The sequence below is a fragment of the Centruroides vittatus genome, unplaced genomic scaffold (genome assembly GCF_030686945.1).
Source record: "Centruroides vittatus isolate TY-2023 unplaced genomic scaffold, ASM3068694v2 scaffold_1209, whole genome shotgun sequence".
Classification (NCBI taxonomy): domain Eukaryota; kingdom Metazoa; phylum Arthropoda; class Arachnida; order Scorpiones; family Buthidae; genus Centruroides; species Centruroides vittatus.
In genome coordinates, this window is record NW_027122673.1 from 961,803 (window position 1) to 979,942 (window position 18,140).

At 32.0% G+C, this 18,140-nt stretch overlaps 2 protein-coding genes across 2 annotated transcripts in view; one reads left to right on the forward strand and one right to left on the reverse strand.

Moving 5' to 3' along the window:
• LOC136986888 (uncharacterized) overlaps positions 1–18,140 on the forward strand; it is a 199,693-nt gene that overhangs the window by 47,163 nt on the left and 134,390 nt on the right. The gene's annotated exons all lie outside the window — the stretch shown is intronic.
• LOC136986855 (activated Cdc42 kinase-like) overlaps positions 1–18,140 on the reverse strand; it is a 42,651-nt gene that overhangs the window by 3,132 nt on the left and 21,379 nt on the right. Inside the window, 7 exon segments of the mRNA XM_067284482.1 lie at positions 355–425; positions 526–654; positions 793–921; positions 4,868–5,007; positions 12,813–12,980; positions 14,495–14,610; positions 14,693–14,842. Coding sequence (XP_067140583.1) covers positions 355–425; positions 526–654; positions 793–921; positions 4,868–5,007; positions 12,813–12,980; positions 14,495–14,610; positions 14,693–14,842 — 903 coding nt within the window.

Consider the following 18,140-nt stretch of genomic DNA (forward strand, 5'->3'; position numbering starts at 1 on the left):
TCTCTCTCTTCTAGTAGAAAGAAGTATTTCTGGTTCATAATTAGGTGGCGGTGGTTTACAGACAAATGTAACTAAAGAACACTCGTCTTAAATCATTTCTTGTTTTACATCTGTCCATAGTTCTAAAACAGAAATTTTGGCATACACGTTACACATGTACGTTGATTCATATTTATTAATTATATATATATATATATATATATATATATTTTATATAAATTATTCAAATGAAACAGACTGGACCATAGCAAGCATACAGTATTATAGCATAATGACAAAGTTGTGTTAGCTGCTATAGGAAATCATCTCTTGCATTCAAACAAGTGTCTGAACATGATACAAGTTTATGTATACCTTCAACATAGAAAGCTGAAAGTTGTGGATAAACCATTCAGTTACAGCTGCTTGGCACAGATTCTGAGAAACTATAAAAGGCCCAAAAACACAGAATGTGCAAGGCAACTTTCATGTTTATTAAGTTGTAAGGCAGCTGTCACATCCCAAGTTCTGCAGCATCTGCCTTACCATCCCAATTTAGTTTCTCGGTGTTTGCAGATTCCAGTCTGATCCAAATCCAAGCAGCTGCAATTGAATTGTTCCTCTTCCTATGCAGAGGGTACAGTTCACACATGTCTGAATGCAGAAGGTGATTTCCTGTAATGGCTAATGCAATTTTGTCATTATGCCATACATATAATCCTGCTATGGTGACAGTAACACTGTACGTTTTATATGATCCAGTTTATCCATTTCATTCGAATGACCGTTATATATTAATTAAATCAAAAATACCTGTTGGTAATCCATTTCTATTATCTATTATCGAATTGGATTTATTTAGCAGAGGAGTTCGATCTGAGATTTCCGAAGTGTTTCTAGACAAACAAGTAGTACTCTGCTCTTTATCTTCATGGGGTTTATCTGTAATAAATTTCATTTTTATCGATGTTTTTAATTAAAAATCTTACTTTATAATCCTAAAATATAAGAATACACATAAAAAATATAATATAGGAATAGTAATAATATAAATAAAAACAGGGCATTCTTAAATCATGTCTCCAAATTGTTTTTACATGGGGAGCTTTTCCTTTTTAAATTGGTAGTTTGTAGTGCTTGGTATTCTTTAGACAAGTTCAAACATCCAGTTAACCGGGTCAAAGGCAGTGGCGTAGCGAACATAACTAGCGCTTGGGGCACAACACTTTACTGGCACCCCTCTCCTCCTCCAGAAACACACACAGTTTGTCTTGGAGACCATTTAGTTGTCCCTCTGCAAGTGATGCCCGGTGCATGATACATCCCCTTGCTCCCCCACGCTACGCCACTGGTCAAAGGCATGTTATTTCCACCATCCACTTTGTATTGTAAGAAGGAAATGGTTTTTGTAACATCAACCATTCCATATCTGGGTCCCCCTTTATTATGTACTTGTAGAATTTTCAAGAAATTTGGCTACATTTTGCAAAACCCACCTTACTTAGGATATTTTGTAATGTTAGAGAGTTCTGTTCGGGTACTTTCTCTCGAATTCAGATGTTTTGTTCTCTATGAATGATTCTGCCTGAAGAGGAGAGTTACATACTGTCGAAAGCACTCACAAAATATATTATTTTTATGTAATGTCAACAGACTGGGTATACATTATCTTTTTCTAGTGGAGTTATACTTTGATTTTAAGATTTTTATAAATCTTGTTTCTTCCTTTACCTTGAATGATAACAAATATTAATTTAAAAGAAAGTAAAACAATTTACAAGCATCATTACAGTTTTGCACACGATGTATTTTATGTTATAAAAACATCCATTATAACTTTATGCATAACACACCATATAAGAATAAGAAAAGGTTCACATTAGAAGTTTATTTTATAAAATTGTGAAACCAGTCGTATTTGACCCTTCATTGACATTAATGCATCATCACCGTTACACACGCCCATATAAGAATGTGCTTGGTGTTTGTCAGCCATGTTTTTGCTTTGGTACTTTGCTTTTAGTTATCATCTGTTATTACTTATTTAATTGTTAATGCAACAACAATCTTCAATATCTCCAGGAGAAAACAAAACGAAAGCTTTAATGGTGTCTGTGTTTGTTATATTTTTACATGGTATTGATTGGTATTAAAACTAACATCAATCAATTTAACTAACATTTTACATGGTATGTTGTTAAACTTATAGAAGACTGGCCATTAATTGTCATTGTCGTCGTATAACTTATTAATGCCTAACGCCATCGTCAACCCACGTAATCCACATAATTCACATATCCCACATTATTTTAGTAATTAAACTAAACCCTCCCAAAATTCCAGTTGATTTTAATACATCAACTTTTTCTACTCAGAAGATAATAAATTTAATCGCAAGTTAGGATGCGAGATAAGTTATCCTAACTGGTGTCAGGACCTCGAGGAAAGATTTGATGAATGTTTCATTATTTCATTTCCATCCTGTATGTGGAACTGAAGTCCTCACTTCTCACAGTTACTTATTACTCTTAACAGATTATAGATAGAAAGCTTATAATGCATTAACATTACTTGTATGGTGTATTAGTAATATATGTAGTGATTTAACCATCTCTCTTTAGTGCACACTTGGATTTTAATTAATTAAAAATTCCTTTCAAAATAATCTGAGAGATAATCTAGAAATTTAGTGTTATGTTCAATTTGTAACAACAAATAAATAAATTTACATACGTACTGTGGATGTCACACCAACAATTGTTTAGCTGAAGTCAAAATTCACACCATTAAGGAGCGCTTTAACTTTTTACTTCCGGGTAGCACTTTCGACGTAGATAAGAACGTCGTTCTCAGGCAGTAATTAAAAATGAACAATGAGCTAAATAAACAATTGGTAAACTCTTTGAAATGCAAGTGGCCAGAGAAATGAATTAATCCACGCTGTATTTTTATTGCATTAGAAAAAAATATAATCAACCATTTGGGCTTAATTTCTATAAAAATAAAATTTTTGAATGGAGCATATATGCACTTATGCTCCTTATATAAATACAGTAGAGCGTCGTTTATCTGAAAGCCGGTTAACCGAAACGTCGGTTATCCGAAAGCTTTCCAGTCCGACTGTGTCGTGCCGAATCGAACGTTTTTGATACTAAATTAACTTCTAAAGTATAATTTTCATGTTTTTATATTCTTCAATATATTTATTTTGTTTGTACAAAATGCAGAAATAATTTTTAACGATACGATAGCCTCGATTATTATTATAAAAATTTTTGTTAGGCTTAAAATCGACGAAAATTCAACACGAAGCGACACGCAACGGAGAAAAATTCAACACAAAGCGACACGCAACGGAGAAAAATTTGAACATCGGACAGGTTAATGTATTTTTTCGTACATAATGGTAATCGGAACAAATCCCTAATCTGAACAACCCCAGTCCCCAATTGAATCGGATAAACGATGCCCTACTGTATATGCACTTTTCAATACTCCAGGATTCAACCATTCAAAAACTACATAAACTGACCAAAATAGTCATCAAATATACTTAATTCACTAAGCAATTTTAGCTCTTAACTGCAAAAAATGTATGTTAAGGCAAGAACTTCAACAGACTTTTGATGTTTTTATTTTTAATTTATATATACTAAAAATATTTACTAACATGTTATTTAATACCCATTTATCTATTTCTAATTATACGATGCCGATAATTTTGGATGTTTTTCCTACTTCCTGTAATTTTAAATTTGTCTTAGAAGCAATTGATAACATTACAGAATCATATTTATGAAATTCATAGTAAGTATTTGTATGAAAAGTTATTTTCTTTGATGTCACCTGTTCAAATCTTTTTTAAGTTATTATCATATTGTAATATACATTTTATTATAAACATAACACCAGATGATTTTAAAGATAAAAATAAGTGGTTTTATATATAAAGTGCATTTAAAAATTTCCTGAAATAGGTTAAAAATATTTATTATGTTTTGATTTTTCAACAATTTCTGGAAGTTTGTACATTTGTAAAATACAGGGTGTCCCATGTAAAACTGGCTTTGCTCGTGGAAACAATATAGCCGAATTTAGGCAAAGGAACTCACTAGAAACTTAATTTTAACATTATTTAAACACAGAGAAACTTACAGAAGATGTGGAGAGTAGTGTCCTTGTGCATCTATGTATCTTGGCCTATGAGTAACAAAGTTCAGCTTAATCTTACGTAAAATATTGATGCCGATAGCTTTAATGCTTCTGCAAACACATTCTTTCAGTTCATGTATAGTTCTGGGATTGGGATTTCATACACTTTTCCTTTTTAAATATCCTCCTATAAAATTCACATCACTAATGTTTCATCATTTGAATTGAGCTAATTTTAAAATGGGACACACTATATGATCTAACTGACTTGTTTTCCCATAAAAATATTTTGTATTCATATGCTAACCAAATAGAAAAGCTTAAAATATATATAAAACTTGAAATGATTTAGTCAAGACTATTTCTTTACAACTACCCAACCTTTTGTGTGTCACCTGTCTTAAGATATCACTTCAAATTTGTTACAGTAAATGCTTCAACTATTTTAATTAGTATTAAATAATAACTTTGGATAGGTCTAAACAAAATTTTTATACAGATCAAGAAATAAATCATGCCGATCAATGTAAATTTTGCACACTAAAATTTATTATTTTATTACAATAAAATAATAAATTTCAGTGTGCAAAGTTTACATTCAGCTGCATGATATGTTTCTTTATTGAAGCCATTCAAATTTTTCTATGTATTCCCTATTGGCTAATTTATGTACTTTTAAATATTTATAATTCATTTTTACAGTAGATTAATAATTAAAAAACAAAGAAAAACTTACAAGGTGCAACAACTTGTCTTGGTAATTGCTGATACTTGTCGCCAAGAAATGAAACGTCACCAAAAAATGCACCGTCCAATCCTACGTGTCCCGTATGCCTTAAATCTCCTTGCGGTCGCGATATCATTTCTGGACATAATCTGAAAATAAAATTACATCCAATTGAATATTTGATTGCAGTCTTTTTAAAGGATTATTATAGAAGATTATAGAAGTAAAAATTTCCAGATTCTCTAAAATATTTTCGTTGAATATATTTACCTTTGATACAAAATAATAAAGTTCTACTTGATCTTTTCTGGCTTATTTTGTTAAATTGGAAATTAAATTTCTAGCATTAAAAATAATCAGAAAAATCAGCAGTGTCCAATTTGATTTATAATTTCTATCTTTTTAATGAAAATATAAATTAAACTAATACACTTTAATATACAGGTATGCATTTAATTCTCTTAGATAATTAACAGATTTTATTTTATAAAATTTTAAACTACAGGGTCTTCCAAAGTGGATGCTATGATTTTAAATTACTGTAATTATGTTAATTATTACTTTAGAAGCATGCAACATATATCAATTGATACCGCTCCCATTTGCACTCAAATGTCTCGACGTCTACTGTCTCTACCATAAACAAAAATGGCAACTCGGCAATAGAGAAAGCATTTTACGTTCTGCAGTCCGCAAAATATTACTGTGTAACGTGAGTAATCTGCAGGAACTGTAGCTGCTGTGGAAAGAGTGGCAATGGATATAGCATAACAAGCACAAAAAGAATTTGAGTATCAGTTGAATGTGACATAAGGTGTGTGCATCCAGAAATTGTAATGGGCAAATGTTAAACCTGGACAGTTTTCCGACGTTTTAATGTAAATTATAACATTCTTGAATAATAACTAATATAATTACAATAATTTAAAATAGTAGCATTCTTTTTGGAAGACCTTGTATTTAATTAGTACTTCCAATTTGTTTAGAATAAAGCACAGTCAGTCTTTGACTATTATCTCTTGATTGTGACATTCATATTTACGACAGCAAAACCGGTAGTATATTGTGAAAATATTATTTTCAAATCTCAGCAATCAGTTGTGCTTATTAATGATTATAAATACAGTATAAAAATTATTGTTAAATGTAATATTAATGTAATGTAAATGTACACGATAATGTAATATATACTAATATATAAAGAGGTAACTAAGTTTCGTTGTAACAGGTAATCTCCGAAACTACTCATCCGATTTCAAAAATTCTTTCACCAATATTTAGAATGGACCTTCAGGGTGGACATAGGCTATATATTATTCCGTTAAACATTCATATAAATTAAAAGATATCATCTAGGATTAAGGCTTTTATGTCCAACAGATGGCGCTAACTCCGACAACCTAAGTTTGCTTTACTGCGAGGCATTACACTTTTCTGTGAGAATGGACTAAAGCGGATCATCTTCTATCTATCTATATAAATAAAAATGTAATGTTCGTTTGTTCCTACCGATTCCTTTGAAATTTTGACACAACGTTGCATTCGAATACGCACGTGATTTTATATAATATACGTGTCGAAATTCCCCACCCACCGGGGGAGATGGACGTGATTAAGGTTTACCGTAAAGAACTCGGCTTCTATTATGCTATTTTAGATGCGGTTTTTTTGCGTTTTAATAGGGTACGTCAACAGAATATACACTAAAAAGGTATTTTCCGATATTCCCCCACGGGGAGAGGGACAGGAATAAGACTTACTATAAAGAACTCTGCTTCTATTTATACTATTTTAGATGCGGTTTTTTGCGGTTTTGATTGCGTTTTAATAGGGTTCGTCAAGAGAATGTACACTAAGAAGGGATTTTTTAAAATTCCCCCCACGGGAGAAGTTTTATACATTTATAATAAATACATTTTGAGCCACAACAACGCGTGGCCGGGTCGCTAGTAACTAATAAACTTATTCATGTTTAACTATAACTCAGGTTTGAACCATCACCACCCAAAAAATGATAAAAAAACTAATTTTCTGCAGGGCTATTTGGTACAAAATTATCATAAAATTGTAATATTGGAATGATAAGGTTAAAGTGAATTAATAATATATTGAATAAATAAAAAATCAATTCCACACGAAGATTTCGACGTCCTTCGGTAAGTTTTTGGTATCTTCAAATGTATTGATTTCTTAAGTGTTTCTGCAAATCTGTGTGTTAATAACATCTTTTGATTAATATGGCTAGTAAACAAAAGTAAAAGATATGCACATACATGCACTAAAAATTAAAAAACAAGTTTTCTTCGGCTTCAACGATATTGTCGGTATTATGTAACCAAGTGTGGTCACTTGTGAGAAGCCCACAAAAACTGATTAGAAATATTCTTAGTCACACTTTATCAATTTTTTAGCTTCTCACAAGTGTCCAAAGCTTTTATTTTTAATATCACATAATATCAAGAATACCACGAAAGCCGAAGAATATTTATTTTTTACTTTTTATTGCATTTATGTGAATTAAAAGCATTTGTTTAAAACTTTTTTAAAGTATTTTTTTATTTTCTATCTTTTCATTTTATATATGTAACAGTGAATTATCAAAATTCTCCTTGTTTTAGTTATTTAATTGGAAGTGGGTGAAAAACTGAGTTACATGATGGCTAGAAAAGGAAAGGACCTACGTGTAGCAAACATTTGTTATCAAAGTTTAATTCTTTGCTAATTTTAGAATTTGCAAACAATTTTAGCAAACAAATATATGTATTAATAAGCAGTACAGTACAGTACATAAGCAGTATTAAATAGGTTTATGTGAAGCTTTCAGAACTGTACTTTATTGTTATTATTATAATTAATTAGCTTTATTAAAATCTAGGGAAATAATTTGTTTATTACTGTATTTTGGACGTGGTTTATATGTAATTATTATTATTATTATGCTGGGTTAAGTTAGATATACTCGGTTAACACCGGTGGCTAAGTACTATGCCGGACCAAAGTCAAGGCATAGTAACCAAAACAGAAATTAAAGAAGTGTATCAGTGTGTGTGTCTGTATTCAGGAATTTTCTCACAATATGACATGTATTCAATATAGTGGCCTTCTGTAGAGTGATGTATGTGTTTCTATTCAATTCTAATGTGCCCAGGCTTTTTGTGTAGTGTGTGTGGTATGACACCTGTAGAGGAGAGAACAACAGGTACAATAAGCACCCTATCCATCCTCCACAGATTGCCTTATTTCCTGGGCGAGTTCTGTGTACTTGCTAATTTTTTCAGTGCATGCGTTTTGTATATTGTGAGTGTTTGGAATGGATATGTCTATAATGTATGTGATTTTATTGTGTTTGTCAATGAGTGTGATGTCTGGTCTGTTGTGGTAAATTGTTTTATCTGTGATTATGGCTCTGTCGTAGTACATTTTGTGCGTGTTGTTTTCCAATACTGTCTGTGGAATGTATTTGTAGTATGGTTCGTGGATGTCTGCTAATTTGTGTTTCTTTGCAAGCTCTTGGTGTATTATATTTGCTACTTGGTTATGTCTGTGTAAATAATCTGTCTGTGCCAAGAGCTTGCAACCAGAGGTGATGTGTTGTATAGTTTCTGGCATGATGTGACATTTTCTGGCATGTGTCATTTGTGAGTGTTGCATCTTTGAGTATGTGTTTTCTGTAGTTTTTTAGTATTTATGACCTGATCCTGTATGGCGATCATGAATCCTTCCGTCTCCCCAAAGAGGCATCCCCGAGCTAACCAGCTGTTTGACGCAGTTTTGTCAACAAAATCCTGGGCCAGATCGTAAGGATGCCTGCCATGGAGTGCCTTTCGAGCCCACGATTGCTTAATGGTGTCTATGCTTTTTATATGTTGTGTTGTGTCCATATGATGTGAGTGTAAGTTTAATGGTGTGTTATTCGAGTCTGCTAGAGTTACTGCTTTATGTAATTGTGATGTTTTCTTGTTTTTTTGTAGAAAAACTCTCGCAGTGACTTGTATTTGTTTGTAGTGAAGGTTAACTATGTCAATCAGGCCACGTCCGCCATCTTTACGTGGAAGGGTTAATCTTTCTGTGGCGATTTAAGATGATGATGTTTATGCTTAGTAAGTGTTGTTCTTGTTTTCCTTTGGAGTTGCTCAAGATCAGTGTGAGTCCAATGTATAACTCCAAAAGAAATATGTGAGTACTGGGATGACATATGTGTTTATTGCTTTAACTGTGTGTTTTGCATTTAATTGTGTTCTGAGAATAGCATTTAACCTACTTTGGTATTCTTTAATTAATCTTTGCTTTATTTGTGTATGTTCTGTTAGTTTGGCCTGTTGGAATCCTAAATACTTGTAGAACTCGCCCTCTTCCATGGATTCAATAATGTCTCCATTTCCAAGTGCAAAATCTTCTTTCTTCAGGATTCCTTTTTCTATGTGAAGTGTTTTGCATTTATCTAGGCCAAATTTCATTTGTATGTCCTTGGTGTATGAATGTGTGATTTGTAGGAGTTGATGAAGTTGTTTTTGTGTGGATGCATAAAGTTTTATGTCATCCATGTACATGAGATGTGACAGTGTAAACTGTGTTGTTTTTTCGTGTCTGATATTGTAACCATATTGCGTGTTGTTTAACATGTTGGATAATGGGTTCAGGGCTAAGCAGAACCAGAGAGACTCAAGGAATCTCCTTGAAAAATTCCTCGCCTAATAAAAATTTGGTTTGTTTGTATGGAAGTGTTACTAACCCTGAGATGTAGTGTTGTTCTCCAGTGCTGCATAGTGTTTTGAAAGAATGCAATGAGTGATGGATGTATTTTGTACATGTGTAGAATATGTAGCAGCCAACTGTGTGGAACACTGTCGAATGCTTTTCTGTAGTCTATATATGCCATGTGTATGTTTCTGTGTTGTTTGTGTGCTTGCCGTAGAATGACTGAATCTATGAGTAACTGTTCTTTGCATCCCCTGTGGTTTCTACGACAACCTTTTTGCTGTTCTGTTAGAATGTTGTGTTCTTCAACGTGTTTGTATATTTTGTTTGCGATACAGGATGTCAATAATTTGTAGAGTGTTGGAAGACATGTAATTGGTCTGTATTGTGTGGGGTCTGTGGTATTGTTGTTTTTAGGTTTCATGTAGGTGATGCCCTGAGTAAGAAAATTTGGCATGTCTTGTGGATTGATGATGATGTGTGTTAGATGTTTAGCTAGTTCCTGGTGCAGTGATGTAAACTTTTTGTACCAGAAATTGTGAATGTTGTCTACACCAGGTGTCTTCCAGTTGTGTGTTCTGTTAACAGTGTATTGGAAATCATGTATGTTTATTTCAGCACAGGGCATAGTTGGTATGTTGTGCAAGTTTCTGTTCTCCTCCTCGATCCAGCCTGCATCAGCATTGTGCGTGACAGCACTGGACCAAAGAGAAGACCAATATGTTGTGAGTTCTTCTTCTGTTGGTGTGCCACTGTGCTGTGTAACAGTGTTTGCTTTGTTATTGATTTGTCTGTAAAAGAGTTTTTCATTGTTTGTAAATAATTTATTTTGTTGTTTTCGTAGTGTACATGTTTTGTATCGTTTGAGTCTACGTGCTTTGGCAGCAAGTTTTTGTTTTAGTGTATCAATGTATTCTGTAATGTGTGTGTTGTGATGTTCATGTTTTGTGTGTGTTTTTATTTTCTTGAAAATGTTTTTGAGCTGTTTCCTTAATTTGGGTGTTATGTTGTTTTTAGTGTATTGTGTCAGCCTGCCTAATTGCTGTCTAATGTCATTTATTTGTGTTTCTATTCTTCTCTGCCAGGCAGGCTTGTGATAGAATTGTGTTTTCTGTGTATTTGTCTGTGATTGTACTTTCAGTCCATGGTGTGTCACTACTGTGACTGCCCCAGCATAAACTAATGTATGAATGTCTGCGAGTGTAGAAATTGAATGAATGTAGTGTGGTAGTAAGTGAGTGTTTACATAATTTAGTGTTTTTCCTACTTCCTTTGACGTGTTGATTTTTGGTATTCGTGGTCGTTGTGTGGGATCTGTACCTGTATATTTAGTGAGTGTTTCCTGAAATATAAGTGAGAGCGTATTAACTAAATCCAAATCTATGTTATCAGTGATGGATGAGGAAGTGTCTGTAGTATCATTAGTGGTAATTGTTGTATGTGTGTTATTATCAATGCTTGTTGCTGGATTATCCTGACAGGTTACATGATCTTCATTAATGTTAGATGTTTCTGTCTGTTGATGTATTTGATCAGCAACCTGTTGTTTGATAAGTTCAAGTGTTGTTTGTGGAACAAGGTTGTTGTGTATAATTGTTCTTTTTTGATCAACAACCCTTTGTTCGGTGACAGTGAGATGAGGATACTGTTGTGTGAATTTATGGTGTAGTTGTTGTCTGTATGCTGTCATGTTTGTTTCGAGTTTTGTGATGGTGTAATAAGTACGGATGATAAACTCGTTCATTTCTACTGTCCATTTCATCCGTTGGCGTGGTTTTCCAGCCTTTGTGGTCTGTGGATGCATTGCCACAGAAACACCAAGGCTGGGTTGGTTCCTCACATCTGTTGAGGGCATTGCAGTAGCCATGCTTGGGCCGGTGCTGCTTTCGCCACCGGTAACCAAGGGAGACTGTGACCTATTTTTCGAACGTGAGCCTCTGCCTAACCCACGAACGCGGACCTTGTTAACCCGGGCGACGTCCGAGCCGGTATCACACTTTGATCTAGTTATTACCATGATGAATATCTCCACAGAATGTGGGCGTGGTCACTCTTAGCTTCATTTCTCCCCATAGACCTTACTGGCATGGGTGTCCCTACCAGGAGCTTATGCTCCAGCCTGCATTGCCCTATGGATCAGTAAAATTACTGGGCTCTCCCACCACGACCAGGTGGTGACCACGGGAGAGTTATTATTATTATTATTATTATTATTATTATGAGCTGCTTAATTAATGACAGTTTGCACATGAAATGGAGAGCTGAAAAATTTGTAGTTGCCTGTACTTTTTCTGTATTTAGATATACAGTAGAGACTCGTAAATCGGAACCCCGGTAATCGGAATCACTGGTAATCGGCACGATTTTCAGTCAGACTGTGTCGTGCTGAATCGAACGTTTTTGATACTAAATTTACTTCTAAAGTATAATTTTCATGTTTTTATATTCTTCAATATATTTATTTTGTTTGTACAAAATGCAGAAATAATTTTTAACGATACGATAGCCTCGATTATTATTATAAAAATTTTCGTTAGGCTTAAAATCGACGAAAATTCAACACGAAGCAACACGCAACGGAGAAAATTTGAACATCGGACAGGTTAATGTATTTTTTCGTACATAATGGGTAATCGGAACAAATCCCTAATCTGAACAACCCCAGTCCCCAATTGATTCCGATTTTCGGTTCACTACTGTATATATATTTTTTTGCTACGTAAATATTTTCTTATGTTAAATCTGTTACATGTAGCCTACTCTATAAGGTTTTTCTAAATACACTCTACTTGTTTGCTTGATGACACATTTCTTGAAATGTATCCCTATCGTTAAGTGGAGGATTATCTGTATTATTTTTTTTGTGCACGACTTAACCAAACTGACTTATGATACGGTCCCAGAATCGAACTTGGTCGTAACTTGAGGACTGTCTATGATTTTATTATACATTTATAAATCAATTTTATACTAATAATTTTATTAAATTTTGCACCTTGAAATCTTAATCATTGTAAAGCATTTGGTACAGAAATTTATTAGGGATTTTTATAAATATTTTTTATTTATTATAATAATAATAATTTGATATTTTTCAAATACAATCACCTATATTAAGTTATTAATTTACATTTCTAAATTAAATTTTTCCTTTTTTATGATGCTACAATTCATACAATTATTTGCACATAATAATTAAAATAACCTGCATATAAAATTGGTGACTTTGTTTGTACTATTAAAGAAATCGACTTACCTTCTTCTACTGGCATAAATACTAATTTTACCGTCGGCTCTTGTAAAACTTGGACGATTCGTCGGCAAATTTTGTCCTAAATACGCTACGGTATTAGCGGGATTAAATAGTCCAGTTTTGCCGTTATTGAGGATTCCTTTCCATAACTGAGGGTTCTCTGCATTAGGTCTATATTCAAATTAAAATGTATTAAATTTTTAACTGCATAATTATAAGAAAATTATGTAAGTGAACTGTTAAGTAAGAGGAAAACAGAAAAATGTATTTATATAACAAACAACAATCTGATTTATTTATATCACCAAACAATCTACCAGATTATCCATCAGACTATTTTTAGGGTAGCAAATAAACAAACACAGATCAGTTTGGCTAGAGGTAGATGGTTATGTCCCATCTTACAGTAAATTTAAGAATTAGAAATAAATTAATTTTAATTTAAAATATTCTGGAAGAAAAGTGAGTCAGAATCTTGCTCGGGGCCAATTTTTATCTACCAAAATATTCTAAATTAAAATACTAACTTACAAAACTGAACTTCAGAAGTTTTTAAAATAAAATTTAAGTTTAATAAGATGAATTATCATTTTCAAGAATCTTCAATTACCCGACAGTGGTAATTATCTAGTTACTTCAGAGTTAACAGATTCTAAATTAAAGCATATATGAAGTACGCGTACATAATGTAAATCAATGCACTGTCTCCTTGTATTCACTATAGTAAATTAGCTACAACAGAATATAATTAATTAGTTTTTAATAAAAAATAGAGATGGCTTTTAAAAGAATTCGTGCCAACGTCCACAACACAATTTTTTTCTGAACCTCTTAAATTCTTTATTTAATTGCACAAAACTATGGATTGGGTTTTAGTATCGAGTAATCCATCAATACTTTGTAAATTTAGTCGATCCGAGTATCGTATTTGTATTCCAAACGTAAATAGATGTCATCTCTTCCGAATAGCAAAGACCAAGCAGATAAGGATATTATCCAATGTATTTTATTAAAATTCTTAAGGATTTTAATAAAATATATTGGACGGTATCCTTGTCGACAAATAAGATATTACTAAATTTACAAAGTATCGACGAATTAATTGATTTTTAAATTCCTACTTTACTTGTGGCAATATATGAGGTACATATTTGAATTTATTATATAAATTTGAATGCAACTTTCAGCATTAATATATAATAATAATAATCAGGGAAATTACTTAAAAATAAAAAAATTCGACAACCGATGACTTATGTAAAGTGATCGTTTAAAAATTAAGTTATTTATATATGTATTTATTTTATATATGTAAACAGATTATTGAATTATTAGAAAGAAACAGATTGACAGATTGATTGATAGATATGAACAGATTATTTCTTAATCAGCTTATCTATGAATGAATATTGGCTGCACTATAAATTAGAAGTGATAACCAATACCAATTCAATACATTGGTATATTGGAATTAGTTTGTTTTACAAACCAATGCTGCGATCTCTTCTTTTTTCAATAGTCACTACACATACATATATTAATGCATAAAATAAGGAGCATCAATTTCTAAAATGAACTGACGGATCAGGAATATTCCGATATGCCAGTACATGGGTATCAGTTATAATCATTACTATAAATTATGTTAAAAAAAAGTTTTAAACAATGAAAATATTAATAATTACTTCTTATCTAAAACAGTGATAACATCTCCAACTTTATAACTCAACCAATCTTTAAGTTTCAGACTTGTTGGGAAACCGATGTAATCCTTCACAGCTTGAACTTGTTCTGGTTTGCACTATATTAAATATTTAATAAAATAATTAAATAATCGACGATAATAATAATACATTATACGTAACGATATATAAAATTCTTACTTCTGGTAGAGAATTAAGAATGTCGACAAATTTCGGACGTTTGTTCGGATCATGCTGCCAGCACTTCAGCATAAGTGTGTAGTAATCTTTAGGACAATATTCTGGCTGTTCGAGTCTTTGAAAATTAGGTTCGTCAATGGCTTCTAAAATCTGAAAAAGTTTGTTAAGAAACACTTAAAATTAATGTACTGTATATACATATGCGCACACAAAAAACAAATTTATTATTTATATCATATTTTTATTGTGTCTAAATATGATAATTATAGTACAGGTGGTCTGAAAGTTACTGTGCGGCGAGAAATTTGTAATGACATTCCGATATACCAGATCTGTAAGTTGTATGCAATATTGTATGTGTAACTGGTCAACTGGTACTGAATGGACAACTTACAGGCATTGTAGGCAATACCATACATATAACTTTAATGTCATTACATATTTATCACAGTATACTAACTTTTCAGACATCATTGTATAAAATTTAACTACTGTTAATTAATTTATAAGGAATCATTAACATTTCAAGTTTAAAAATTAATTTTTACTTATTTCATATTGACAATAACATTAAAAACAAATTAATTTTGTGAATTCATTCTTGTTACTTTCATTTTCAAGACTTTCAATAGAGATTGTGATCAATGTGAATTTATATAATTTCAGTAAAAGATAGACGTTTAATAAATTAATAATTTATTAAATAGATAAGAGACGGTATCTAACGTCTACCTCTAGTACAAAGTTACTTAGTTTCTAATTATAAATTCAATAAAAGGTATTTGTGAAAAGTGCTACACAGTAGAATGTGACTAAAAAAATCATCATAATGCATAAAAATTCACTTACAATAAAGTTTTAGAAAGAAAAAATTTATATAAAAAGAGCCAATAAAGGAATCGTCACAACAATTTTGTTAAAAAAATTTTCACGTACTTATTAAACTAACTGAAAGAATTGTTTCGGAACAGCAGTTCTCAAATGTTTTTGGCCTCCAGCACACTGCAAAACATGGGATAACTTTTTCAGTGCACTTCACGTACAAAATTATAAATAGCCGTATATTATAATAATTGCTAACTTATAGTTTTAACCTAGCTATTACTTTATCATAGATGTAATAAATTTGTGTACAAATCATTTTTTCTCATTTAAAAAATATACAGTGGGTGATCAGTTAACGAACACCTCACAGAACAAACACAAGAAAAAGCAATGTAAAATAATGAATACCAATTGGTCTTCCCTTGTCTTCAGGCAATAATTCAAAACTTTTCGAAGCGCGAGAGACGTCGACATCGACGCTCAACCTGGTATATACTGATCAGATAGTATTCCTCTGAAGTTTGAAACTCTTGTAATTCCCCTTTTATTTTTCTGACAGAAACAATTCGTTTATAGTATTCGGATGGACACTCGTTAAGTTTTGTGTCGGTTTTTATTTTCAAAAGGTGAGAGTATAATAGCAAAGGTAGAGAGTGGGCAGATGTCTGATGTTGCTGGGCAGTATGGCTCGAACAGGTCCATAGTAGGCCGCAGTTCAATCTTATCTAAGAAAAATACAGTATAAACAAGAAGACTCAAGCAGCTAAAGGAGTAACAAAAATCATATCTGAGAAATAAAGAACATTGAAGAACTCATAATGGAACCTGCAACTGATCTGACAACAGAAGTACACCAAGAAACTTGCCGAGATATGTTTTCTTCTGAAAAAGAGGATTAATAGTATCCAAACCAGGTTGAGGTTAATAGGCTTGGGGATTTCTACAATTACAATGCTATTACTTACTTCTGAAAAATCCCGAAGAAGAGAGAAAAGCAATCGACATTAGACAGATTCTTTAACCCCCACAAACAGAAAAAACATGACTAATAAAAATGCAAGACTGTGTATACATGTATTTTTATTATTACATATAAATAAATGTAGTAAGAAAGTATATATTTTTTATTTTTTGGGGGGGTCTCAAGAATGAATTAATGAAATTCTCATAAAAACCTTTGGTAAATCAATCGGTTAACGAACCAGTCGGATAGCGAACAAAGTCTTGAAATGGATTATGTTCGTTAGCCGATCACCCACTGTATTTTCTAACGTTTGTGGTGTATTTTGCCATCTCTTTTGGCATAAAAGGGTGCTCTGGTGCATTGTTTGAGAACCACTGGGTTATAGTATTAATTACTCTCAGTTGTTTTTAGATGGTAATTTTAACACAATGCTCCAATCACTTGTATTTTATATTAGCTTAAATATTAATTTAAATAGAAACAAAATAGACAGCTGAATAAATCAAACATTAAAGAAAAATATGGCATTTTCTAAGATGTGGCTTTGCATTTCAATTGTATTAAGTGTTTGGGTCACCACAGTTCTTTGTAAAGTAGACCACATTCGTATCATATATATATATATATGTCAAGCTGTGCAAAAAAACTAAGGTATATATATATATATACACCTTAAGGTATATATATATATATATACCTTAGTTTTTTTGCACAGCTTGACATTTTGAGACACTTGAACAAAAAAAAAACAAACAACATTCCATTTGGCACAGCATCTTACATAGAGGAGGCATTAAATTTTGGCATACCAAATTCAAGGAGATGGAAGACAGAGAGAAGGTCATGCGCTGTATCTCGAGTAGGTTTGTCCTAAAATAAAATTTTACTTGTTATTGGCATTTAAAATTTTAAAAAAATCTCATCTCTACCCTCAGAATATGTTAAAGGTATAACACACAAAAATTTCGAAAAGTAAGAAAAATATAAAATAAGTTACAGATATCGACAAAAAATTTTACACGGATGTTATTATATATTTGCGTAATTATTATTAACATAAAATGCAATTTGAGTACAAGACAAATGACAAACAATAAAACAAACTCAGCAGGAAATAGACTTCACTCCATTGACAGTTCAATAGTTCACATCAGACAATAAAAACAGGTCACACAGGATCGAGTAATCCATTGGAAAAAATACAAGAATACGAATAGAATGTGCTATTATATAAAACATCTATTCTTCATATGACATCCTCATTAATAAAAATCAAAATAAATACAAAACCTGGTTTAAAATAATAAACTTTCTAAATCTTAACGAGGGAGAAAACGTTTAAGGATACAATATTCAAAAATTGAAAAAAAAATAGCATCAATAAATCTATAAATATGTTTCACTTGATATATTATATTTATTATAGCTCTAAGACTGCTCTTTAATATCAGACTTATTATACTGAGACAAGATGTGTAGATCGAAAGGAAATTGAACTTTTTCTTTCCTGTGTTATGAAATTTATTATGATATGAATTTCAGAGCATTCCTTTTGATCAATCTCCTTGACTCAGTATAATAAGTGATATTAAATGGCAGTCTTGCAGCCATAATACATATAACCTCTTAATTTCTACATTACTGTGGAAGTTTATGACT